This window comes from Pelophylax lessonae, assembly GCF_965119305.1.
Source record: "Pelophylax lessonae genome assembly, chromosome: 4".
NCBI lineage: Eukaryota > Metazoa > Chordata > Amphibia > Anura > Ranidae > Pelophylax > Pelophylax lessonae.
Genome location: NC_138771.1, coordinates 638,219,097 through 638,247,029, shown reverse-complemented (window position 1 = coordinate 638,247,029; position 27,933 = coordinate 638,219,097). Strand labels below are relative to the sequence as shown.

Sequence of the window (27,933 nt, the reverse complement as noted above, 5' to 3'; positions counted from 1 at the left end):
AACCAATGACCTTTGGCTGACATTGGATCGGTGCTATAAATATGGTAAGTCCATAGATTAGTCCCAGAATATCTGGTCTACTCTGAAGAACCATGGTGATGAAGATACTGCTGAGCTGGATTGTCACCTTGACCCTCCTCCAAACCACAGTGACCCACTGCCAATACATTTCTGTAAACAACGGTGGTCCTTGGGGTGTGTGGGGAGACCTAGAAAACTGCCAACCTGGAACAGTAGCAACAGGCTTTGATTTGAAGGTAAGTGATCCCAAAATTTTAGATTTGACTGAAAGAGAACCCAGTGCCAGAATCCGAAGGCCCAGTCTTAAAGTAGAACTGAAGATTAAACCCTTTTTTATTTTTAATTTTGGATAGAGTAAGGGAGGGTTATAACCCCTGAAAGGTTTTTTTTTGTCATCCGTGGGGAGATTTACCTTCACTTCCTGTCCTAAATTCAAAACTGGAAGTGAGAGGAAATTTCTTCAAAGTGAATAGTCACCAGAACTAGTTTCCCCATGGTCTATTCCTCTTCTGGTGACAACCCATCATTTGGAATTTTTTTCACTTTCACTTAGGCTTCTTTCACACGGCCGCTCCGGATTTATTCTCCGCTGCGGGACTTTTTTTTTTTTTTTTCACGGAGCGGATGACACTTGTGTCATCCGCTTGTCATCCGCTCCGTATGTCCGCATATCATCCCATCCGTTTGCAGATCATATACGGACATAATGTAAGCCTATGGGCATTGCGGATGTCAGTGGATGACACCGCTGACATCCGATTTTGCTTCCTTTCCGTTTTTTGAACGGATGAAAAAATAGGGTTCTGTTCCATTCCAAAAAACGGAACAGAACTGAAAGGAGGCAAATCGGATGTCAGCGGATGGTATTCCGCTGACATCCGCAATGCCATAGACTTACATTATGTACGTAAATCATCCGCAAAAAAATAGGATGATTTGCGGACATACGGAGCGCTCCTGTGAAAGGACCCTTATGGTAAAAAGGACAAATGGAGAGGAAAAATCTCACAGACAGCAATAAAAACCTAACAGCATGGCCGAATCTAGGGGGGTGCTGGGGTGGGCTACCAGGTTTGGTAGTGGTGGTGGGGAGAAGGAGGATTTAGCCTAGGTTCACACATATGAGGTGCAGGAAATGCCGCAATCCATAAGTGTTTCCCATAGCACATTGCAATCGCACTGCCTGCGGTACGCTGTGGGTGTCAGTAAAGAGTTACCGACACTCCAAACAGATCACAAATGAAGTGCAGTTTGCCTGCGCTAGATTGGGTGGTACAAAATGACCATGTGATCCGGTTGCAGTGCGGCTCCAAAAAAGCCTCCCACCGCTTGTAAAAGCAATTTAGCGGTTTTTATCACAAGGATTGCATTGACAAAAAAGTGCTCCACCGGCTCTAAAAAAAACAATACGGAGAGGATGCATATAACTCCAGGCATCATCCCAGTATAGCCACTGAAAGTCCAGTGATATACCGGTAATTCGTAGTGCGGGAAGTGGTTAACCTGACAAGCTGATTTTGGATGGTTTTACGTAAAAGGTTTTCTGATGAATCTTCAGCCTTACATTACTTAGACATAAAGTGCAATGATAAAATGTATTTTTTCATAACTCTATCATACATTTATGGTTTCCTTATCATTTCCTCTCTTCAGTTTCTCTTAGATAGAGAGAAAGATAGAGAATAGAGAAAGATTTCCTCTCTTATTTAATTTAGAGATTAGTAGAGTCATTTGGCAGAAGTGGTGCACTGGCCTTTAAAGTGTGAGGATTCCATGCAAAGGGCATTTTCTGGATAACAAAGCATTTATTGTTTGCTGATGCAATCATTACATGGCTCTGTGGGGTAGCACATCTTTAAACCACATACATACAAATCCTAAATAAAAAATATATCATGAGTATTATAGACATGAGTAAACTTAACCTTTCAGTGCCTTGAAAAAGTATTCATACTCCTTGAAATTTTCCACACTTTTTATTACAACCAAAACCGTAAATTTATTTTATTGGGATTTTATGTGATAGACCGACACAAAGTGGTGCAAAATTGTGAAGTTAAACGAAAATAATAAATGGTTTTTAAATTTTCTAACAAATAAATATCTGAAAAGTGTGGCGTGCATTTGTATTCAGCCCCCTTTACTCTGATACACCTAACTAAAATCTAGTGGAACCAATTGCCTTCAGAAGTCACCTAATTAGTAAATAGAGTCCATCTGTTTGTAATTAAATCTCAGTATTAATACAGCTGTTCTGTGAAGCCCTCAGAGGTTTGTAAGAGAACCTTGGTGAACAAACACCATCATGAAAGCCAAGGAACACGAGACAGGTCAGGGATAAAGTTGTGGAGAAGTGTAAAGCAGGGTTAGGTTATAAAAAATATCCCAAGCTTTGAACGTCTCACGGAGCACTGTTTAATCCATTATCCGAAAATGCAAAGAGTATGGCACAACTGCAAACCTACCAAGACATGGCCGTCCACCTAAACTGACAGGTTGGGCAAGGAGAGCATTAATCAGAGAAGCAGCCAAGAGGCCCATGGTAACTCTGGCGGAGCTGCAGAGATCCACAGCTCAGGTGGGAGAATCTGTCCACAAGACGACTATTAGTCACGCACTCCACAAATCTGACCTTTATGGAAGAGTGGCAAGAAGAAAGCCGTTGTTAACCACTTTACCACTAGAGCATTTTGCTGTCTTACGTCTGGGCCACTTTTTGCGATTCGGCACTGTGCGAATTTAACTGACAATTGCGCGGTCATGCGACGCCGTACCCAAAGAAAATTTACGTCCTTTTTTTCCCACAAACAGAGCTTTCTTTTGGTGGTATTTGATCACCTGTGCGATTTTTACTTTTTGCGCTATAAACAAAAAAAGAGCGTTTATTTTGAAAAAATAACAATATTTTTAACATTTTTTTATATGAAATTCCCCCCAAAAATGTAAAAACCAATTTTTTTTTGAATTGTTGGCCAATTTGTTTTCTGCTACCCATGTTTGGTAAAAAAAATCGCAATAAGCGTATTTTGATTGGTTTGCGCAAAAGTTATTGCGTTTACTAACAAAGGGAAAGATTTATGTCATTTTTGGTGGGTTTTTTTTAACGAGTAATGGCGGCGATCTGCGATTTTTTTTTGCTGGACTGCGACATTGCGGCGGACAGATCGGACCCTTGACTGACATTTTTGACACTTTTAGGGGTACCAGTGACATTACTGCAGTAATCAGTGCTATAAATATGCACTGTTACTGTAAAAATGACACTGGCAGGGAAGGGGTTAATTTTATTGGAGAGAGAGGGGTTAATGTATGCCTGGTGCTTACTGACGTGTGGGGGGGGGAGGGGACTGTGTGAGACAGGGACAGATCGGATGTCCAGCTATGCTGAACACTCCGATCTGTCACTCCCTGTCACTGAGGAGATCCGCCCGCTCTGTTTACACAGGCGGGCGGATCTCCAAACTGGATTCCCCGACGATCGGGGCAGAGCAGCGGCGATTGCCGCTGCTCCTCCCCTAGCCCGACTCCTGCTGTGAATGAAAACAGCGGGAGCGCGCCGCCTACAGGGGGAGGTGTCTGGCGACATAGGTCTACGTCGTCAGACCTACAAGAGCCACTTTGCCGCAGTAGTACTCCGGTACATAGCGGTAAAGTGGTTAAAAGAAAGCCATAAGAAGTCCTGTTTGCAGTTTGTGAGAAGCCATGTGGGGAACACAGCAACCATGTGGAAGAAGGTGCTCTGGTCAGATGAGACTAAAATTTAACTTTTTGGCCCCAAAGCAAAATACTATGGGTGGCAGAAAACTAACACTGCACATCACCCTGAACACTCCATCCCCACCGTGAAACATGGTGGTGGCAGAATCATGTTGTGGGGATGCTTTTCCTCAGCAGGGACAGGGAAGCTGGTCAGAGTTGATGGAAAGATGGTCGGAGCCAAATACAGGGCAATCTTAGAAGAAAACCTGTTAGAGTCTGCAAAAGACTTGAGACGGGAGCGGAGGTTAACCTTCCAGCAGGACAATGACCCTAAACATACAGCCAGAGCTACAATGGAATGGTTTAGATCAAAGCATATTCATGTGTTAGAATGGCCCTGTCAAAGTCCAGACCTAAATCCAATTGAGAATCTGCAGCAAGACTTGAAAATTGCTGTTCACAGATGCTCTCCATCCGATCTGACAGAACTTGAGCTATTTTGCAAATGGGCAAAAATGTCACTCTCTAGATGTGCAAAGCTGGTAGAGACATACTGTTGGGTCTTTCAATGAAGGACTTCAACGCCAATCAGCTTTCGCTATCTATATATGATTTATTCAGAATATACAATGATCAATGGTCCACCAGCTAGCCAGAAGCCAAGTGGTAGCGTACAGATTCACAACTCGTACTTTTATACACATTTTGTTGGCATGCTAAGCCATGATCTCATGACATAGATAAATGAGACTTTTCTATTAAAGCTTTCACAATTGTCTTGACTATATCAAATGCCAGCCTGCTCTCATCGTTAAGTAATCTTTATTTAAACAGCAGGATTATATCATTTCATAAATAATGACATGTGGGACTTTCCAAAGTTCGCCAATACTTTAATAAATAATGACATTTGGAATTCTCCAAATACATATTCCTTAGCCAACTAACAACAGGTTTTAGAACATCTCTGTTTATGGTCAGACTATGACTCATCTTAGAACATAGGCTTTTTAAGGTCTGTACTTGCTAAGGCAACCTCGTCCGGGACATGACTTATTAAGGTCTGTTCTTTTTAACACACCATATACTAGCAAAACAGATTACTGTTAGTTCACTTTAGAAGCTCCACTAGATACTTGCATATATATATTTTTTTGGTAAAAGCTGCAATATCATATGTAATGCATATATGTTAGATAAAAACTACAGTATTATACAGTGCTATAACATTACATAGCCTCATATACATACAGAAGAAATTATGAACAAATATTCTTATACAGCCTATCGTTTGAAACTTTATGAAAACATTATGATCTTTAAATATCATGTCTTCATATTTGAGAAAAAGAAGCATGGCTGTATGTTTTGACCAGTAGTTCCTCTAAGAAATTGGGTGGGTCGGAGCCATCGGCCCCCTCAGGAAGGCCGATGAAATGCGAATTATTCCTCCGAGCACAATTTTCGAGATCGTCCTGCTTGTAGAAGAGCTGCATAATGTCTCTGGATACCTGCTCCACGGAATTCCTAACCGGGGGAAGATCGTCCTCCACGTGTCCCAAATGGTCCTCTGCCTCTGAGACCCAGCCTTGTAGCTTTTGGAGGTCCTGGCAGATGAGGGAGATGTCCACTTTTACCTCTTCCAGCTTAGAGGTGAGTGTGGCCTGGCATTGCAAGATGGCTTCCAGTATCCTGCATTGGTCAGCTGATGGCGCAGCCAGAGCAGGGGAAGTGGACGAGGAGCCGCCATCTTTGGTCTGAGTGCCTCCGTCCTGTCGGCGGAACTTATCAAGTTTTGCAGCGGCCTCTGAGATTTTGCACGGCGGTGACATGCTGCCAGGTCGTGGCGGGGCATCGACTTGTGCCTGAGGGCGAATAAGCTTGATTACTGGGAAAACAAAAATCCACGCTTAGAATAAAGACAGAACCTGGCTGCTGCCCACCTCAAAGGTATACCCTCTAGGGGGTGTACAAAAGTAGTCAAAAGAAAATAGTGAGGTAGATGGCGCTGCCAAATATAAAAGGAAATCAGAATAAATATCAATGAAGAATTAAATATAAAATATAAAATGCCAAAGTGTGTATGACCATGGGATTCAGCAATTAGAGTAAATATAGGGCTGATGGCAAGTAAAAAAACAAAATGTATAAGCTGATAGCAGGCAAAGGATTAATCAAATGCAGATTAAAAATGCAAATCATAAAATTATTCATTCGAATAAATATAATCAAAAAAGTGCATTGAAGTGCAAGAGTATGATACAGTGCAATAATATATAAAGTACAAGAGGTGAGAATAATAAATAATTGGCAAAAACGTGACAGAATACAAAAGGTTAATAAAGTGCAACGTTATATAAAGTGCACAAGTGAAATAGCAAATAAGCAATTGGCAAGAAGGTGCCAATAACAAGAAATATTGACAGGGTGAAAGGTGAACAAATTAATATTCAAAAAATATAATTTTTGAAATGAAGATGGTGAAAATGAGTGTATTGATAATCCAATATCAATATTAAAGGGACATAAGTGGGTAAAAACGTGATTCAAATTAATATGCAATCCATAATAAATAGCTAATTCTCCAAAACCAATTTTAAAGTGACCAGTGCTGTGAACTCCAATGAACAATATTGTATTGTGACTGGAAAGATAAAAAGAGTCCAAATAGTGCTCCAGGGATGTAAGCCCAGAGATTCAAGGTGGGTCCTAAGGTGGTCCACTTTGTGGGGTGCAGGTGAGGAATAAGGAGTGCCTCCCTTATGATTATGCCCGCACTCACCGGAACTCCGTACCCCTACAGGTGTAAAAAGCGTTGTAAATCCCAGGAGGACAATGGGGACTCCTCTCCATTATAGACTTCAATGTAGGGTGATATAGCCGCAAGACCTTTCCTCCAGATAAATAAATAGAAGGACTCCAAGGGGCATCAATATTATACCAGGGTATCAAAAGGATGTATTCCGGACCATATATAAAAAGAGATCCTCACATAGTGAAGTATAGCTAAGGCAAAACTTTTATTAAAGCAAGTAAAAGGGGGTACTCACATTTAGTGAAAACAAAACGAGCATTAAAAGCCAGGAACAACAGCTCCTACACGGTGTATAGCGAGGCTTCCGGCTTCCGGGACGCCGTGTGCTTCATGGACCGGAAGTGTGTTCCAAACCAGATAACGGATGTGACGTAATTACGCTTTACGCGTTTTGTCATACAGACGTCATCAGAGATTTTAATGATGCTTAAAGCAGAGCTTCACCCAAAAGGGGAAGTTCCGCTTTAAGGCCTCCTCTACGCCTCCTGTTTGTGAAATGGAGCTTTTGGGATGGAGAGGGGGGAGTACCTGATTTTGACAGGTACCCACTCCCACTTCCGTTCCGGTCGCCTTAGGCAATCAGAAGCGGAAGTTCTCTTTTCCCCCTCCCACCCAAAGTCTTCTGGGACACATGACAGGTCTCAGAAGACTTCGAGAATAGTCAAAGAGCGCAGCCCAGCTCATGCATGTGCAGTGGACAACCCGGCTGTGAAGCCGCAAGCTGTCACACCTAGGTGCCCATAGTAAAAATTGCAGTGCCGCTGAGGGTGGACACAGGGTGAAAATGGCTGGGGTGAGTACCCTGCTGGATTGGGGAACAAGTGAGTGCCTGCTTTTTAAAGTCAGAAACTACTCTTTTTGTAGTTGCTGACTTTAAATAAACACAAAATGACTGTAACTCTGCTTTAAAGTGAGACAATAAAAATTACTTTAAATATAGGGCCTGGGGGTCCCCTTAGTCTGCCTGTAAAGTGACACATCTGTAGCATGTATAGAACATGCTGCAGCAAAAAAAATGAAATTTCTAAAGAAAAAATAAAGAGAAAAATGGCGTGGGGTCCTCCCAGTCCATACCAGGCCCTTCAGATTTGGTATAGATTTTAGTGGAACCACACGCCAAAATTAAACTAAAAAATGGCGTGCCCCCCCCCCCCCCATATCCATACTAGACCCTATATTCAAGCATGCAGCTTAGCAGGCCAAGAAAGGGGGGGTACAAGCAAGCACCCCCCCCTCCTGAACCATACCAGGCTACATGCCCTTAACATGGGGGGTGGGTGCTTTGGGGCAGGGTGGGCATCATAATGATGGGGACAAGGGCCTCTTCCCCACAACCCTGGGTTGTGGTTGTGGGGGTATGTGGGTGGGGGGGCTTATCGGAATCTAGGGGCCCCCTTTAACAAGGAGTCCCCAGATCCCGGCTCCCCCTATGTGAATGAATATGGGGTACATTGTATCCCTACCTATTCACCAAATAAATATAAAAAGTAGACAGGTTTTTTACATTTACATTGGATCTAAATTATTATTTTTAATAAAAGGAATTGTCAAAAACCTGTCTACTGTTCTTATTTTTTACACTTTTTTGGTAGATGGGTACTCATTTACACGGGTGGGGCTGGGATCTGGGGGTCAGCTTTTAAATGGGGGCTTCCAGATTCCGATAAGTCCCCTACTCACAGATCCCCATCAACATGGGGACAAGGTCCTTTGGGGTGGGGGGGCAGAGCTGCCCCTGCCCCCAAAGCACCCACCCTCCATGTTGAGGGCATGTAGCCTGGTATGGTTCAGGAGAGGGGGGCGCTCACTCCCCCCCCTTTCCTGCCAGGCTGCATGCTTGGAAAAGAGTCTGGTATAGATTTCTGGGGAGACCTCAAGCCATTTTTCTTATTTTTTTTATTTTGGCGTTGGGTTTCTCTTAAAATCCATACCAGACCCAGGGCCGTCTTTCCGAATGGGCATGCCCAGCGGTTGCCCGGGGGCCCCACTTGCCAAGGGGCCCCACGCAGGGTGGCAATTTACCCCCATCTGTCCCCCCCAGTTTAATTTACCTGGTGGTCTAGGCCCCCCAGACTAGCCTGCTCCTCCGCGGATGCCAGCTGCTGTAGCTTCGGGCTCTGCGCTACACTGGTTGCTAGGATGGCCAGCCGATTGGCATCTAGCAACCAGTGACATCTGGAGGAGAGGACCCGGCATGCACAGCGGGGGAGGATCCTCCTCGTCCTCCTCCGTGCCTAGAATGGCTCCACTTACCTCCTCCATTGAAGCTCTGTGTGCGGCCCTGGGGGAAGGTAATGAGACTGCTTTTTTTTTTATTCTCTCTCTTTCTCTCTTTCTATGGGGGGGGGGGGCGGCGGCAGCCGGCAGGAAGAAGATGAGCAGCCTTGTGTGTGACTAAATAGGAGAGGGGATGGAACAGCTGCATAGGAATCCATCCCTCCGCACTCCTCCCGCTGCCACAGAACGGCTGATTCTCCTCTCCCTCCTGTAGTCACCCAGCGGCAGCAGGAGGAACACGGAAGGACCAACCCATCCACACACAGCCGTCCCATCCCCCTCCCATACAACTTGCTGGCCCCCTAGTGCTTTCCAGCCCCCCCTGCTCTTAACACCCCCCCGTGCTCTTAACACCCCCCCTGTGCTCTTAACACCTCCCCCTGTGCTCTTAACACCTCCCCCTGTGCTCCTAACACCTCCCCCTGTGCTCCTAACACCCCCCCCAGTGCTCCTAATACCTCCCCCTGTGCTCCTAACACCCCCCCCCCCAGTGCTCCTAAAACCCCCCCCCCCTGTGCTCCTAACACCCCCCTGGGCTCCTAACACCCCCCCTGTGCTCCTAACACCCCCCTGTGCTCCTAACACCCCCCCATCCTAACACCCCCCTGTGCTCCTAAAACCCCCCCTGTGCTCCTAACACCCCCCCCCCCTGTGCTCCTAACACCCCCCCCCCAGGGCTCCTAACACCCCCCAGTGCTCCTAACACCCCCCTGTGCTCCTAACACCCCCCCTCAGTGCTCTTAACACCCCCCTCAGTGCTCTTAACACCCCCCCCGTGCTTCTAACCCCCCTGTGCTCCTAACACCCCCCCAGTGCTCCTAAACCCCCCCCCCCTGTGCTCCTAACCCCCTCCCCTGTGCTCTTAACACCGCCCTCAGTGCTCTTAACACCCCCAGTGTTCTTGTCCCCCCCAGTGCTCTTGTCCCCCCCCCCAGCACTCTTTAGCCCCCCGTGCTATTTAGCCCCCCGGTGTTTTTTAGCTCCCCGCCTATGATCTCTGGCTCCCCCAGTGCTCTCCATCCCCCTGTGCTCCCTGGCTCCCCCCTCAGTGATTTCCAGTTCCCCCCCTTCCCTCCGTGCTCTCCACCCCCCTGGTTTTCCCTGTCCCCCCTGTGCTCTCCACCCTAATCGGAGCCGCCTTACCTGTGCATCGGCTTCCCCCACTGCCAAGTGGGGGCAGGAGCGCGCCGCCGGCAGCGCACGCTTGCCCCATAGCTTCCTGCGCGGGACCGACGTACATGTACCAATAAATATTGCCTTACCTTATCGATAATTTGCATTTTTATTCTCGTGAGCGATTGTGTAGGCGGGGGCCCCAGTGCACTGCATTGCCTGGGGGCCTATAATGCTCTTAAGATGGCACTGACCAGACCTGAAGGGTCTTTTGCGGGCTGATGCAAAATTACCTGGCTCATTGTTACCTGCTTTTCTTTACATATTTTGCTTATTAACCCCTTCCAGCCGACGCCCCCTGACCCTTTAACAGGCTCTAAATGTCAGAAGGCAGAGGCAGACATTGTGATCATGTGACTGCTGTGATTGGCTGCGTCACATGATCAGAAGGTTTCCAGTACCCGCCAGTTATTGTACTTGTGACAGACCATCTGGCATCCCACCTGGGTGCCTCTGCCAAACAATGCCTCCTGTCCTCCAAACCTTTCCAGCAGATTGATTATAGCTGCTAATACCAGCACTTTACTCCAAGCATCATACACAGACAAGATGTTGAGTTAAAAACCAAGGGATTATCTTTATTGAACAGAAATACAGGTTTTTACATACTTCAAATATAGAACAAATATTGAACATTGGGGTAAAAGCAAATACTGTATTGCACATTGGGGTAAACATTGCACAATGGTTAGGTAATGAGGTAAAGTTGACACAAAACTAATCCCATTTAGCAAACAGACAGAAACAATAGGTTACGCAACAATGGGAATTTACACCTAGGTGGCACACAATGGGGGAAATTACACAATGGGAGAAAAACACTTAACAGTAAACATATAACACCTTAATAAACAGATTACATATAACAGCAGGAGACCCCAGCATCAGGTTGTTTTCAGCCAGTTAGTCACGGAGGGAGTTGAAGCAGTCAGTTGATTCTATACCCCAACAAAACACAAAGGCTCCAAATCTGTATCCAGGTCCTCCATTTTTCAAAGTCTGTGTGTTTCACGAAGACATGGACTTAAATCTGAAGTAAAACTACTACTTCAAAAGTCCCCCAGGCACACACCTCCCAAAAAATAGAGCCCACTCAAATGCCAGGGCCCTTAGTCAGTAGGCAATAGACATGTGCATGATGAAAAAACTTGTTTTGCTTCATTTAGTTTAGAACCATTACTGTATTTATTTAGTTTTGTTAAATTCGGTTGATAAGTTAAATCTGTATTCAGGATTCATATTTGAAATTCATATTTGGAGTTCGTTTTATTCAAATTTACCTATTTTTTCGATTTGAGAAATTTCAAATCGGTTGAATCAAAACTTTTAATGCGGCAAAGTGAACAAACAAAAGAAAAAAATCTTCAGAAAATTATTACAATGACTCTTTAAATCATCTTTGGCTTAACAAAAACAGCATTATTTCGAAATGGTATACTAAAAACACTCAGTCTTTGATTTCAGGAATATGTTTACAGTTTGAATTTGATGTAAAATTCTATTTGAATGTCAATTCGAATTTCGAAAATTTGGATGAATTTTGTTTCCTTATTCGGAGCATTTGATGAACTTCGTTCATACTGTAATTTGGGTATTTGGATATATCTGCATCTCCGAATAATGAAAAATTATGAAAAATTTGTCTAAATATTTATTCAGAACAAAACGAACCGCACAGTAGGCAAGAGGCTAGCCTGAAGTCCCCTCCAAAAGCTCCTGTCCCGGTTGGGTCTGTCACAGAAGAAGTAAGGGGGAAAGTAATAGTGGGGGTATGTTTTAGGCCCCCCAACCAAAGCGAATAGGTAGAGCTTGAATTTCTTTCACAGTTGGGAATAGCGGCAAAACAGGGACAAGTCATTGTAATGGGGGAGTTCAATTATCTGGGATGAGGTGACAGCTCACTCATTAAACGCCTGTCATTTCATGAATGTCTTACAGGACAACTACATGTCTCAGATGGTAGATTCTCCTACTATAAAAAAAAAGCATTGCTAGATCTATTAATTACGAACGATTCGGGTCTAATCTCACATGTAGAAGTACGGGACAACTTGGGTTCTTGCGATCACAGGATGATCATATTTATAGTAAATCATAGGACAACAAGGCATGAGGGGAACATAAGGACCTTAAACTTCAGAAGGGCAAACTTTCCTAAAATATGCTCAATAATAGAGACCATAGATTGGGACCTAACCCTAGGAACATTGAACGGAGGAAAAATGGGAATGCTTTAGGAACATATTAAACAAAAGTATCTCACAGTGCATTCCAATGGGAATTCCATTTAGAAGAGCCAAGGTCAAACCAGGATGGCTAAACCGTAATGTCAAAATGCGTTTTAGAGCGAAAAAAATGGCCTTTAAGAAATATAAATCGGAGGGGACATTATCGGCTTTCCACCAATACAAGGAATCTAACAAGAAATTTAAAATCGGAATCAGGACAGCCAAAAATGACGTTGAGAGACACATAGCAGTGGAGAGTAAAAAAATAAATTCTTTAAATATATTAATAGCAAAAAAGTGAGGACAGAGCACGTTCCACACATAATTAACAATGATGGGAAGATGGTTACAGAGGACACAGAGAAGGCAACTGTGCGAAATACTTTCTTCTCCTCGTTTTTACACACGAAAAGGAGGGGTATACTGACCAGGACTGTTTGGTTAGCACATCATCACAAGACTTGCCGCAGTGGCTAACAGAGGGCGAAATCAAGGAAAGACTTGATAACATTAATGCTACTAAATCACCAGGACCGGATGGCTTGCACCTCAGTAGGGTTATATCTAGACCGTTGTTCCTAATTTTCGCAGACAATATATTGACAGGAACTGTACCAGGTGACTGAAGGAAAGCTAATGTGATACCAATATTCAAAAAAGGGAGGAGGGATAATCCGGGAAACTAAAGGCCGGTCAGCCTGACATCAATTGTATGTAAATTACTGGAAGGGAGGATAAGGGACTATATGCAAGAATTTGCTAAGGTCAACAGTATCATCAGCAGTAATCAGCACGGGTTCACAAAAGGACATTCTTGTCAAACAAATCTGTTAACATTTTATGAGGAGGTGAGCTGTGAGCTAGATAGGGGGAGACCTGTGGATGTGATGTATCTGGATTTTGCTAAGGCATTCGACACAGTTCCCCAAAAATGCTTAATCTAAGAACTAAGGTCTGCAGGCATAGACGTCAAGGTTTGTTCTTGGATAGAAAACTGGTTGCGTGTCCAAAGGGTGGCGTACTCAGACTGGCCTGGAGTGGTAAGGGGGGTCCCCCAAGGCTCAGTCCTGGGACCAATTTCATTCAATTTATTCATCAATAACATAGAGGACGGAATCAGTAGCTCAATCTCAGTTTTCGCGGACAACACAAAAATATGCAGGGCAATAACTTCTCATCAAGATAAAGAAATCTTACAAAATGACCTGAACAAAATAACAGAGTGGGCAACTACGTGGCAAATGAGATTTAACGTAGAGAAGTGTAAGGTATTGCACTTGGGGGCAAAAAACATATATGCAAATTATGCTCTAGGGGGAACCTCTGGGGGAATCCAGAATGGAGAAGCATTTGAGGGTTCTAGTGGAAGATAGACTAAGCAAAAGCATGCAATGTCAAGCTGCAGCTGTCAAAAACGTCAGGATATTTTCATGCATAAGGAAGGGGATTAGGGTTGAGCGAACACAGACTGTATTATTCGTGTTCGTACCGAATAATTGGATTTTTGTTACCCGAACACGGACCCGAAAACTTTACTATATGTTCGGGTAAAAATCCGTGTTCGGTCATTTTATTTCCGGGTTTTGTATGCATTGGCGCACTTTTCATGGCGGGCTTTCAACAGCCAATCAACAAGCGTTTAACTGGCGTGCCTTAAGCCATCCCAGCCATGCCTACAAATGTATTAGTAGCTGTGATTGGCCATCTGAAGCATGTGACCAAGTCTTTATAAGTTCGAGACCGAGCGCCGCTGCGTCATTATGCTGTAGTTCAGGGAGAGAGCACACATCATACGTGCTGGCTGCTGATTAGGGACAGACAGGCAAAAATCATTTTTGTCCGAATAGAATTGAGGGACAGGTCGGAGTGTTTTAGGCAGGGCGAGTTGTAGGGCATTTTAGGGCGAGGCTGCTGATTTTTAGGGTCAGTGTTCTACAATTGATTTTGCTGTATGTGGGGGGGTTTTCAGTGACGGATCTTATCAATCCTTTTAGGGAGAAGCTGGAGATAGGCAGGTGTCAGTGGTCCACATCGATTTTGCTGTGTGTGGGGTGCAGTGAACACAATCTTTTTGCCCACTGAGGAGGAGGGAGAAAAGTCTTTTTTACCAGTCACTGTGTGCAGCGTTTTTCCTTCAGTGCTGCTGTGCTGACTGTGATAATACACTGCTGTGTTCACATGTGCTATTATTGAGTGATTTCAAAAGTTATACACTTTTTTCTATTCCACTATTCAATATACACCCTTGGGTTAAAAAAAATTAATTGTGGCATAGTCTGTACTAATCTAGTTAAAAATTACAAACTTAAAAGGGGAATTTTTTTTTCCCTCCATAGCCTGCAGCAGACCTGACTGATATAAGACACTGCTGTTCACATGTGCTATTGATAAATCACCAATTTTATATCATATTTTCTATTCCGCTATTCAATCAAAACCTTTGGGTATAAACAATTAAATTGCGGGATAGTCTGTGTCGGTACATGTGAGATACTGTAAGATTCTGGTACCTTTGGTACCCTTATTGCCCATTTTCCTTTTCATATTGCGTCCCACCTTTTTAGTTAGGTAGAACGCATATACCTTTAAGCCGTATGACATCATCACTGAGCGCCGCTCTAAGCGGCTATTTCAATCACCGGCTTTCTCTCTCAGGTTGTTCGTTCAAACCGCATGCTTACAAGCCTTCTCTCATGCTGCCGGAGCCTCCAGCTATTCTCTTTACCTGGAACAGACCGGAACCTCGATACTGATTCCGTATCTCGCTACCGGATCACTCCCTCACTACCGGACCCCTCTACTTACTAACCTTACTAGTGATAAGTACCCCACAGGGGATTCCTCCATAAAAAACTTACACTATCTACTTCTGCACATTAAGGACTGTTACTATCTATGCATTACTAATTCTATCATCTGCACTGTTACATAGATTGCTAGCTCTTGAGTCTACTACCATCTATCCTTGCACTGGGTTAGTCTCTCCTGTATATCATCTGCTGTCCTTACCACCTATTACCATACATGATTACTAACCTATCTGCATCCTACCTATTACCGTCTACTACTCTCCTGAAACATTACTATCAAATGCTTATCATTGCTATCACTGCTCACACCTGTCCCTTCAGCACATCACCTCTATACTGTCATATACATCCTATCACTCCAGGAACATCTTATTGAGTGTGTGTAAATCTGTATGCTAAAGCAGGCGGGTCCACAGTGATGAGTCTGGAGAGTTGGATCTGGTAATTCAACACATCTCTACATGACTACTGAGTGGAGATTCTGCAGCTGCAAATCCAGCTTACTATAAAAACGCAGGAGCGTTACAGATACACCTTTCCAATTTTTGGAGTGCATCTCATACTTCCGAGGATTTGAGGGTGCGGCCTGTTCCGAACTCCTCTTACTCCTCATCCTGCCTTTGGGGGTACAAAAAATAGTAATTGGGGCCTAGTCTGGTTCTGTACGTGTGAGATACATACACCTTTTTTTTGATAATATTTTCTATTCCGCTATTCAATCAAAACCTTTGGGTATAAACAATTAAATTGCGGGATAGTCTGTGTCGGTACGTGTGAGATACACCTTTCCAATTTTTGGGGTGCATCTCATACTGCCGAGGATTTGAGGGTGCTGCCTGTTCCGAACTCCTCCTACTCCTCATCCTGCCTTTGGGGGTACAAAAAATAGTAATTTGGGCCTACTCTGGGTCTGTACGTGTGAGATACATACACATTTTGATATCATATTTTCTATTCCGCTATTCAATCAAAACCTTTGGGTATAAACAATTAAATTGCGGGATAGTCTGTGTCGGTACGTGTGAGATACACCTTTCCAATTTTTGGGGCGCATCTCATACTGCCGAGGATTTGAGGGTGCTGCCTGTTCCGAACTCCTCCTACTCCTCATCCTGCCTTTGGGGGTACAAAAAATAGTAATTGGGGCCTAGTCTAGTTCTGTACGTGTGAGATACATACACTTTTTTTTTTATAATATTTTCTATTCCGCTATTCAATCAAAACCTTTGGGTATAAACAATTAAATTGCGGGATAGTCTGTGTCGGTACGTGTGAGATACACCTTTCCAATTTTTGGGGTGCATCTCATACTGCCGAGGATTTGAGGGTGCTGCCTGTTCCGAACTCCTCCTACTCCTCATCCTGCCTTTGGGGGTACAAAAAATAGTAATCGCGGCCTAGTCTGGTTCTGTACGTGTGAGATACATACACCTTTTTTTTGATAATATTTTCTATTCCGCTATTTAATCTACACCTTTGGGTAAAAACAATTAAATTGCGGGATAGTCTGTGTCGGTACGTGTGAGATACATACACCTTTTGATATCATATTTTCTATTCCACTATTCAATCTACATCTTTGGGTAAAAACAATTAAATTGCGGGATAGTCTGTGTCGGTACGTGTGAGATACACCTTTCCAATTTTTGGGGCGCATCTCATACTGCCGAGGATTTGAGGGTGCTTCAGTCTGCCTCCTGCCTGTTCCGAACTCCTCCTACTCCTCATCCTGCCTTTAGGGTACAAAAAATAGTAATCGGGGCCTAGTTTGTGTTTGTACGTGTGAGATACACCGTTTTGTAAAATTTGGCCTATTCCGCTATTCAATATACACCCTGTTTGAGTGTAAAAAATTAAATTGCGGGATAGACTGTATCGGTACATGTGAGATACACCTTTTTAAATTTTTTTGGCGCCTCTCCTTCTACCGCTGAGGATTGCCGGGCGCTTCAGTTTGCCTCCCGTTCCCTACTCCTCCTACTCCTCTTCCTCATCCTGCCTTTAGGGTACAAAAAATTGTAATCGGGGCCTAGTTTGTGTTTGTACATGTGAGATACACCGTTTTGTAAAATTTGTCCTATTCCGCTATTCAATATACACCCTGCTTGAGTGTAAAAAATTAAATTGCAGGATAGTCTGTATCGGTACATGTGAGATAAACCTTTTTAAATTTGTTTGGCGCATCTCCTTCTACTGCAGAGGATTGCAGGGCGCTTCAGTTTGCCTCCTGTTCCCAACTCCTCCTACTCCTCTTCCTCATCCTGCCTTTAGGGTACAAAAAATTGTAATCGGGGCCTAGTCTGTGTTTGTACGTGTGAGATACACCGTATTATAAAAGTTTTCCTATTCCGCTATTCAATATACACCCTTTTGGAGTGTAAAAAATTTAATTATGGCATAGTCTGTATCGGTACGTGTGAGATACACCTTTTAAATTTGTTTGGCGCATCTCCTTCCACCGCCAAGGATTGCAGGGCGCTTCAGTTTTCCTCCTGTTCCCAACTCCTCCTACTCCTCTTCCTCATCCTCCCTTTAGGGTACAAAAAATTTTAATCGGGGCCTAGTCCGTGTTTGTACGTGTGAGATACACCGTTTTTTATCCTTTTTCCTATTCCGCTATTCTATATACACCCTTTTGGGGTAAAAAACATTAAATTGTGGCATAGTTTGCATATTTGACTGTGAGATACACCCGTGCGATACTGTTGTTGTTTTGTTCCGCTATTCAATAAACACCTTTCTAGGGCAATATCTTAAATTACAGAAATAGGAGGAGACCGTCAAATAGGGGCCGTGGCCTGGGTCATGGTGCTGCTGGTAGAGCTCCTGTTGCAAGGAGAGGACGTGGTCGATCTGTGCCAGCTACACGCACAAGTGAAACACCTTCCTCAAGTGTGAGTAGGTGACAGAACCTGCAGCAGTATTTGGTAGGGCATCATACGCCTCTAGAAGTGATGAGGCCAGAAGAAGTTGAGGCGATAGTAGATTGGTTTGCTGCTGACAGTGCCTCCAGTTCCTTCACATTGTCTCCCACCCAGTCTACTGCAGAAAGGTCAGAGTTGGCACCTGCAGCCGATGTCCAAACGTCTTTCACCTCACCCCCTTGCAAATCAGGCAAGCAGTCTGAGCCCCAAGTCATGCAGCAGTCTCTTCTTCTTTTTGAGGACTCTGTCAGCAGGGTTTCCCAGGGCCATCCACCTAGCCCTGCCCCAGAAGTGGAAGAGATTGAGTGAAGCGATGCCCAACCACTTATTTCTCAAGATGAGTACATGCAAGGACCATCGCAGCACGTCTCCGATGATGACGAAACGCAGGTGCCAACTGCTGCGGCGTTCAGAATTGTGGAGACCGACAAGGAGGGCAGGGGTGAAGACTGGGTGGAAGATGATATGGAGGACGATGAGGTCCTCGACCCCACATGGAATGAAGGTCATGCAGGTGACCTGAGTAGTTTGGAGGAAGAGGCGGTGGTCGCACAGAGCCACCAGCACAGCAGAAGAGGGAGCAGGGTGCAGAAGCGGAGTGCCCTAAACACTACGCCTGCCACTGCCCAACGCAGCAAGGGACCGAGCGCAGCAAAGCCAGCTCAAAGGAGTTCTCTAGCGTGGAAGTTCTTTAGAAAATGTGCTGATGACAGGACACGAGTGGTTTGCACCCTGTGCAATCAGAGCCTGAAGCGAGGCATAAACCTTCTCAATCTGAGCACAACCTGCATGATCAGGCATCTAAGTGCAAAGCACGAGCTGCAGTGGAGTAGACACCTTCAAAACCAAGAAACGTCTCTGGCTCATCCTGCTTCCTCTTCTGCTGCAGTCTCGGCTGCTCCATCCACATCTGTAGTGATACCGGCACCTGCCACCCCGCAAACAGACGATCTGTCAGCAACACCACCACCTGGGTCACCAACCATCTCCACAATGTTCCGTGGAAGCGTTCAGCTTTCCATCTCCCAAACACTTGAGAGGAAGAGGAAGTACCCCCCTACCCACCCGCGATCCCTGGCCCTGAATGCCAGCATTTCAAAATTCTTGGCCTTTGAAATGCTGTCATTCCGTCTGGTGGAGACGCACAGTTTTAAAAACCTTATGTCAGTGGCTGTCCCACAGTACGCCGTGCCCAGCCGCCACTACTTTTCCAGGCAAGCCATCCCTTCCCTGCACAACCAAGTGGGGGAAAAAATCAGGTGTGCACTGCGCAACGCCATCTGTGGCAAGGTCCACCTAACTACCGATACGTGGACCAGTAAGCACGGTCAGGGGCGTTATATCTCCCTAATGGCACACTGGGTAAATGCAGTGGCGGATGGGCCTGAGGCGGATAGCAATTTGGCGCATGTCCTTCCACCACTGAGGATTGCAGGGCGCTTCAGTTTGCCTCCTGTTCCTAACTCCTCCTACTCCGCTTCCTCATCCTCTACCGCCTCCTCATCCGGTCAGCGTAACACCTTCACCACCAACTTCAGCACGGCCAGGGGTAAACGACAGCAGGCAGTTTTAAAACTTGCCTGTTTGGGGGAAAAACCACACACCCCGCAAGAGTTGTGGAGGAGCATGGAACAGCAGACAAATGAGTGGTTGCTGCCAGCGAGCCTCAAGCCCGGCTTGGTGGTGTGCGATAACGGGCGAAATCTCATAGCAGCTCTGGGCCTAGCCGGTTTGACGCACATCCCTTGCCTGGCGCATGTGCTGAATTTTGTGGTGCAGAGGTTCCTTAAAAATTATCCCGATATGTCAGAGCTGCTGCAGAAAGTGGGACCGTCCGTGCGCACTTTCGGCGTTCTTACGCTGCAGCGTAACTTCGGCCTTCCCGCTCACCGCCTCATATATGTGACGTGCCCACAAGGTGGAACTCCACCTTGCACGTGCTGGAAAGACTGTGCGAGCAGCAGCAGGCCATAGTGGAGTTTCAGCTGCAGCACGCACGCGTGAGTCGCTCTGCGGAACAGCACCACTTCACCACCAATAACTGAGCCTCCATGCGAGACCTGTATGCCTTGTTGCGCTGTTTTGAGTACTCCACCAACATGGCCAGTGCCGATGACGCCGTTGTCAGCTTAACTATCCCACTTCTATGCCTCCTTGAAAAAACAATTTGGGCGATGATGGAAGAGGATGTGGCACAGGATGAGGAGGAGGAGGAGGATGAAGAGGTAACATTTCCAAGGCTTTCAGGGCAGTCATTCGCAAGGGGCTCCGAGGGTGGGTTCCTGCACACACAAACGCCAGGGACACAATTGTCCAGCAGGGGCACAGTTCTGGAGGATGAGGAGGATGAGGAGGAGGAGATGGAGGAGGAGATGGAACCATGTTCACAGCAGGGTGGCACCCAGGCCAGCTCATGGCCATCACTGGTGCGTGGCTGGGGGGATACAGAGGACACAGACGATACACCTCCCATAGAGGACAGCCTTTTGTTGCCTCTGGGCAGCCTGGTACACATGAGCAATTACATGCTGCAGTGTCTCCACAACGACCGCCGAGTTGCCCACATTCTAACTTGTGCTGATTACTGGGTGGCCATGCTGCTGGATCCCCCCTACAAGGACAACGTACCGTCCTTAATTCACTCATTGGAGCGCGATCGCAAGATGCGCGAGTACAAGCGCACGCTGGTAGACGCGATGCTGCTGGCATTCCCACCTGACAGCGGGGCCACAGTGGAAGCACAAGGCAGAGGAGGAGGAGGAGGAGGAAGAGGTTGCCAACGCAAGCAGGGCACCACCAGCACCTCAGAAGGCAGGGTTAGCATGGCCGAAATGTGGAAAAGCTTTGTCAGCACACCACAACAAACAGCAGCACCAGCAGCTCATATGGAACGTCTTAGCAGGAGGCAGCATTTCACCAACATGGTGGAGCAGTATGTGTGCACACGCCTACATGTAGTGAATGACGGGTCTGCCCCCTTCAACTTCTGGGTCCCCAAATTGGGCACATGGCCTGAGCTTGCCTTTTACGCCTTGGAGGTGCTGGCGTGCCCTGCAGCCAGTGTATTATCTGAACGGGTATTTAGCATGGCTGGGGGCGTTATCACAGACAAGCGCAGCCGCCTGTCCAGAGACAATGTGGACAAGCTCACGTTCATTAAAATGAACCAGGCATGGATCCCACGGGACTTTTCCATACCTTGTGCAGAATAGCGATGGATACCGACCTTACCCGGCCATTGTTCTATTTTTGCTCTTTCTCACTCTTTTGGGGTGTACCCTCATTTAAAATTTCTGAAAAAAAGCAGTGTTGGCTACCTTGTCCTCCTCAGGGCCAGATTAACGTAGGGGCTATTGGAGCTGCAGCTCCATGCCCCTACCTTAATATAGGCCCCGGGTTGGCCATATTCACTGTTACCGCTCTTCTGTCACTTGTAAACACAGAAGTCTGGCTTCTATGCTCGCTTCCCCAGGCAGCTCCCTCAGAACCTCCCCACACAGCACGAAGGCCGAACAAGGAGGGACAGTTGCCGATGCATGGATGTGTTTATGGGCCTCAGAGACAGCATCCCATGTTGAATTAGGCATGCATGGCTGCACCCTTCCTCCTCTGGGTGCATGCCAAGGCACAGCCCATAAGGCCCTTCAAAATCCTCAGCACCAAGCCCATGATGCTCTTAATCCGGCCCTGGTCCTCCTCCACCGCCGCTTCCACCTACACCGCCCATAGGTGTGCGCAGCCTATTGCATTAGGGTGTGCACCCCAAAGTTTAAATACACGTGCATGTGTTTGCCTACATGTACATGGCCCTGATACATTACTCTCCCTGCTGGCAAAGTGAAATAGAGCAGAGCAGGTCCGAGGGAGATCTTTCCCATCTCCTCACTGGCAAACAGAGCGATAATGCTAATGTGCCCTAGGTGATTAGGGTGTGCCCAGGTACACCCAGCACACCCTGTGCGCACGCCTATGACACCGCCACATACGCCACCACCTCAACCTCCCTCCCACTCCATATGGGCCTCGTCCTTCACAGATGAAGAACATTGTTTTATTTTTCTGTTTTTTTTTTGTTGTTTTAAGTTATTTCCCTATCCACATTTGTTTGCAGAGCACTCGCCATGCTCTTAACTACATTTTGCTGCCATTTGCAGCACTCTAGCCCTTTCCATTGGTGTTTTAGAGCCATTTTAGTGCCTGAATGTTCGGGTCCCCATTGACTTCAATGGGGTTCGGTGTCCGGGAAAAGTTCGGCAAAAGTCCGGGACACGGACCCGGACTTTTTTTTCAAGTTCGGCCGAACCCGCCGAACACGGACATCCAGGTGTCCGCTCAACTCTAAAGGGGATATATTCCAGAGATAAAACTATAATCCTACCACTTTATAAAACCATGGTCCAGCCACACCTGGAGTTTTTTGTCCAGTTCTGGTCACCAATCCTCAGAAGGGATGTGCTGGAACTGGAGAGAGTCCGAAGAAGGGCAACTAAACTAATAAGGGGTTTGGAGGACCTTAATTACAAGGAGCGATTACAAACGCTTAATTTATTCTCCTTGGAGAGGAGACACATGAGAGGGTTCATGATTGCGATTTACAAATACCTAAATGGTGATCCCAGCATAGGAAAAAACAATTTAGTCTCAAGGAGTGCAAGAGGACACGTGGTCACACAATGAGATTAGAGGAGAGGCGGTTTAACCTTAAGCTGCATGCACTGCAATTGTGTGTTTTTGTTTGTTCTGTTCAATAAAGTTACCTTTAAAAAAAAAAACCTTAAGCTGCATAAGGGGTTCTTCACTGTAAGGGCAGTGAGAATGTGGAACTCTCTTCCACAATTGGTGGGAGTATGGCTACTTTTAAAAGACTCTTGGACGTGCATCTCACAGATCACAACATTCAGGGTTATGGGAAATGATCAGGCCACTGACACACAGACACACACCTGTACAGGTTGAACTGGATGGACTATTGTCTTTATTCGACCTCAACTACTATGTAACTATTGAACAGAAGGCATGACAAGCAGTGTCACTATCTGGTGAGCGTTTAAGATATTGGTGAGCAGATCACTTGAAGAGGATTTGTGATTAAGAAACTGCGCAAGGGGATATTCTAGCGCTGGAAATAGGACTGTTATTTTGAGACCTTTTTGGGGAAAGTTCAAGCAGCTGGGATAATACTCTTTTTGTGGATGAATGTATAGTAAGTTTTTCACATATTCCAAGCACTGATTTTCACGGTGTTGTTTCCTCAGCAAGTAATTGACAGGCAATGATGAAGTTAGTATCATTTCACTCTCCCCGGTATGGAGGCTGAGGGCCAGAACTTTTTATTTTATTATCGTCAGGCCCTGTGTGGGTGGAGACACTGCCAACTTTATTACCAAACGAACTCGTCTACTTAGTGAAGGATCTTGTTCTAATATTTACCTACAGGTTTAGCGCACTATCCTGTTTGGGGAAGGTCATTTATCACACCCCCCTCAAATAAGGGCTACAAAATCAATCTCTATATCATTTAAAAATAATTCTTCCCTATATTAAACGAAAATATATTTTCATAAAACATTTGTTTCTTTTTAAGAACGAGCAATCTCAAGGAAGAGGCGATGACACAGCGCTAAATGCGATCAGACTGTTATGTACAAAACCTGGTGAAAGAATAATTCTACAAGAAATAACGTCATTGGCTGGAAGGTATGTCCATACACTTATTTACCTTATGCAAAATCCAGCAATAAAACAACTCCATCGAAATTTAAAAAAATTTCTGGGGGCAATCTAAGAATCACATACTTCCCGCAGTTCTTTTGCCTTTTTCACTGTTGAAGATACATATACTTAAAAAAAAAAAACATATTCTAATAGTTGGTGCACATACATGTGTAATTTTTGGAGATAGTAAAGCTGGTAACACTTGTGTTAGCAGGCGCCCCCAAAGGCTACTGGGGAACTACAGGTCATTAGAAATGTATGGTTTTACACTAGTTCTATGAGGCTTAGCAATACTCTGAGGCTGGAGGTCATACCATCTAAATAAATAAATAGTGCTGCGCAAATATATAAATAACTACCAGCCAGTGAATAAATAAACAAGGATAAAAAATATAATGATATACTTGTGTGAATAAAACAGATCAAAATAATCCCGCAAATATATAAATAACTATCAGCCAGTGAATAAATAAATAAGGATAAAAAAGATATAATGATATACGTGTGTGAATAAAACAGATCAAAATTCATTCCAAAAGAAGTACTATGCAAATATTAATAAATTAATAAAGGTGTAGAAAAAACAGTAAACTCTCAGATGATAATCAATAATAAATACAAAAAAGTGCATAGTGATGCGATGTGCAAAATATAAGTCCAATGTAAACAAGTCCCAGTGATATTTGGCGATGAAACGACACTCCTAATATCCTAGAGGTATCCCCCTGATGAAGACACGTGGTCCCTTGTGTCGTCACGTGTAGGGGAGGGGCAAGGACGGACGGAACACTTCGCTACGGGCTGCCGGGCATAGGAGGAGGCAGACGATTACGGCATCTCTCACTATACCACCACGGTATTTCCTTCGGTGAATCTTCTGCACTAATGGCTTCCTAAAAAGTGCAATTTATGCACCGATACATGTGAGTGTGATAACTATTGTTTTATTATGAATAAAAGTTTTTAAAGTTTTTACATAATTACATAGTCAGTTTGAAAAAAGACACAAAAAAGTCCATCTGGCTCAACCAATAAAAAATAAAAAAACAGTAAAGAAAGCCCAACCATACAATCCCATTTACACATTCCTATACCAACAGTTGATCCAGAAGAAGGCAAAAAAAACCTCAGCAAAGCATGATCCAATTTGCTACAGCAGGGGAAAAAAATTCCTTCCTTATCCCCCAAGAGGCAATCGGATATTCCCTAGATCAACGTTACCTATAATTATTAGTACCCATTTATATTATGTACACCCAGGAAAGAATCCAGGCCTTTTTATAAAACAATCTAGTGAGCTGGATTCAACGTTCCCATGTAACTGAGACCAGGCAACTCTTCTTTTACAATAATGGTGTCCATCTTCCGGGAACATGCGACCGGGTCCCATTAAAGGGTAACTCCACTGCTCTGACGGATTACATGGCACATTGCTGGTTCTCACTACAGGATCCATCCATGTATCTACTATCCATGCCCGGATTGACCAAGAGGTCCACCTCATATCACCTCATAAATGAGAAGTGAATCACACAGGGGAAAGCCTGTTAGTGGTGGGAATCACTGTTTCACAGCACTGGAAATATCCCTTGAAGTTGATTTCTCATAATTTTTCACAACACACATTTTGGTGAAGACTTCATTAATTTGACTTTGTGGACTCATATTAGTTTTTGCACTTATTTTGGGTTTTTTAATTTTCAATTGGATCACGTTCACCATGATTTATTGATTTTTCACAACCATTTATGAAACTTGATTGTTTTCATTGTATATATATGTGCCCATACGGCAATTTATTTAGCACATTTGTTTAGCACACCTATTTTTTCAACATTATTTTCACTAGGTATAGTTCAGGTAGCACCTTCACTCCTATCAGCGCACCCACATTTGCATCAATATATATATATAAAACCATGTGAAGGCACCTAGTACCAAATCCTAAAAGGTGTTCAAATCAACCTGCTGCCCCTTTAAATGTGAAACAACACATAAAACAGGAAAAACTAATAAAAGTAGGCGCTGGTTGGTGATAAATGTGTACTTAAAGTGGAATGTCCCAATCCCTTAAGATTACCAAGTAATATGGGAAATTATATCTAGAATATATATAAAAAATAAAATTACTAAAATGCATCAATTCATAGCTATGGGAATGAAAAAATCCATGTAATAAAATCCCATCTATTATAAAGTGCTGAGCAGTGCCAGGACAAGGTCATCCAGTGCCTAGGGCAAGGATGCCAAACTGCGCCTCCCCCTTCCCTTAGGGTTAGGGTCAAGGCGCCCCCCCCTATCCCTGCAATAAACCATTAAACCCAGGGCAACCAACCCTCCTGCCCACCCCTTGTCCCGGCCCTGGTGCTGAGTGCTTCCATTCCATTAGCATATAATTTATATCTTATTGCACCAAATATCCTATTCAAAAGGGCTCCAGTGCATAAATAAATACATGTCAATACATGTAATTATACAAAAATATTAATATGTGATTCAAATGACCAGTGTGAAATAGAAAGTCCAAATGAATCCTTAAATCATGAAGATGACCCAGCAACGTGCTTGAAGAATAAACATAAAATCCACCTCGTGAGCTACTCCACACCTATATGCTCACCAAATCGCAGCAGGCCGCTAGGACCCATATCGCTTTTCAGAATCTCGAGATTTTAAATCATATGGGTGACGTCCTCTCCTCTCTATCATCAATGTCACCAATAATAAGATAATAATAAGATCCCACAATCACAGAGGATTTATGATGAAAAAAAATGTTGTTGTTGTTATTATTATTATTGAAAAAAAAATCTTTATTTGTATCTGTTTGGCTGATCACATGAGCTCAATTTATAAAATGTAATAAAAATTTAATAAAATTTAATAAATGTAATAATTTAATAAAAAAATTAATAAAAATGTAATAAAAAAATAGAATATAGAAAAAATATATATATATTTTTTTCTCTATCTTTATTTGTATCTGTTTGGCTGATTAAATGAGCTTTATGCAATATTATTAATAATATTAAATAGAGCTTATGTGATCAGCAAAACAGGTTCAAATAAAGATTCTAAAAATATATATTTAGTTCCATAATAGAAATAATAATAATTTTCTCATAATAATGTGGTAAGCCAATGAAATACAAATAAAGATCACAAAATAAATATGTGAGTGGCAGGTGAAGAGACAGGTTTCAACCCCCCCCCCCCCCCATACCCTTGGTCCGTGAAGGGGTTGTCTTCTGCAAGGTTGGTCCCTGGTGCTGGGGTGGTTGGGGACTGCTGCTCCATAAAAATGAATAGGGGTGCAATGCTCATGCATAGTGTAAAAAAAGAGACGGCTAGAGACTTTCTCTTTGAAGGCCGGGTGGCACCAGACTGAGCCACACAGTGAACATTGCTGGATTAGTGCTGAATGTTTGTACATTATCGGGTGAGCTGCTCCCAAGTGGGTGGGAGAATTAAATAAAGGATAACTTCACCAAAGGTCAGGTTGTCTTTTAAAGTGGACTTGTGATTTTCCCATGCAATGCAGTTCTTAGATTGACAGGGTTCACTGTTTCATAGTAGTACAGCATCAAAAAGGAAGGTGTGTATAAACAGTGGCTGAAAGGTCATGATCAACGTCCAAATATAACTTGAATGTAAAGTCTATTGCCTAGTATTCCAGCAATGCAAAATAAGCAGATCTCCAGAGACCAGTAATGAGATGGTATACATTTTTGTTTTTTTACTACAGATGGGGAAGTTGGACTGGTATTCAGTGGTGTCCCTCTGGGTCTCTCATCAATTTTGCTCTGCAAGTTGAGCAGCCCATTGGCAGAGGTGACGATACTGCAGCCAACAATATCATGTTCCAATGCTCTGATAAAACTATCCTGACCGGTAATGGTGGAGGCTGGGGAACATATGGACTCTGGAGCGGCATCTGCCCAAATGGAATTTGTGGCATCAAAACCTTAGTGGAGCCTTCCCAAGGAGGCGGAGATGACACGTCCCTGAATAATGTCCAGTTCAGATGCTGTTAAAATCATGATCACAAGTATGAAAAAGAAAAAAATAAGAAGAGTAATATGAAGATTTGCTTGAAATAAAATGATTAATGCTATTGTTATAAATAAAGAATACTTTAAAAAAAAAAAAAAATCAGATGAAATGGTATCAAATAGCAAAAAGAGAACAAAACATTGCTTTTGTAGTAAAATAATTAATGCTATTATATTTGTGTATTTGATTAGCTGTTTTAAATAAATAATACTTAAATA

At 44.1% G+C, this 27,933-nt stretch overlaps 1 protein-coding gene across 1 annotated transcript; it reads left to right on the top strand.

Annotated features, from left to right (window-relative positions):
* Positions 1–27,933, top strand: LOC309553217 (vitelline membrane outer layer protein 1-like). The gene is made up of 3 exons (XM_082254171.1): positions 1–257; positions 23,532–23,644; positions 27,408–27,933. Exons 1-3 carry the CDS (start codon positions 93–95, stop codon positions 27,694–27,696), a joined length of 567 nt encoding a protein of 188 aa, XP_082110297.1. The 5' UTR covers positions 1–92; the 3' UTR covers positions 27,697–27,933.

What these genes read in the sequence shown, in the direction of transcription:
- LOC309553217 (XM_082254171.1), top strand. Translation starts at nt 93, where the DNA reads ATGGTGATGAAGATACTGCTGAGCTGGATTGTCACCTTGACCCTCCTC. An exon ending in CAACAGGCTTTGATTTGAAG is followed by an intron (nt 258 to 23,531) that starts GTAAGTGATCCC and finishes TTTCTTTTTAAG; the next exon opens with AACGAGCAATCTCAAGGAAG. An exon ending in ATAACGTCATTGGCTGGAAG is followed by an intron (nt 23,645 to 27,407) that starts GTATGTCCATAC and finishes TTTTTACTACAG; the next exon opens with ATGGGGAAGTTGGACTGGTA.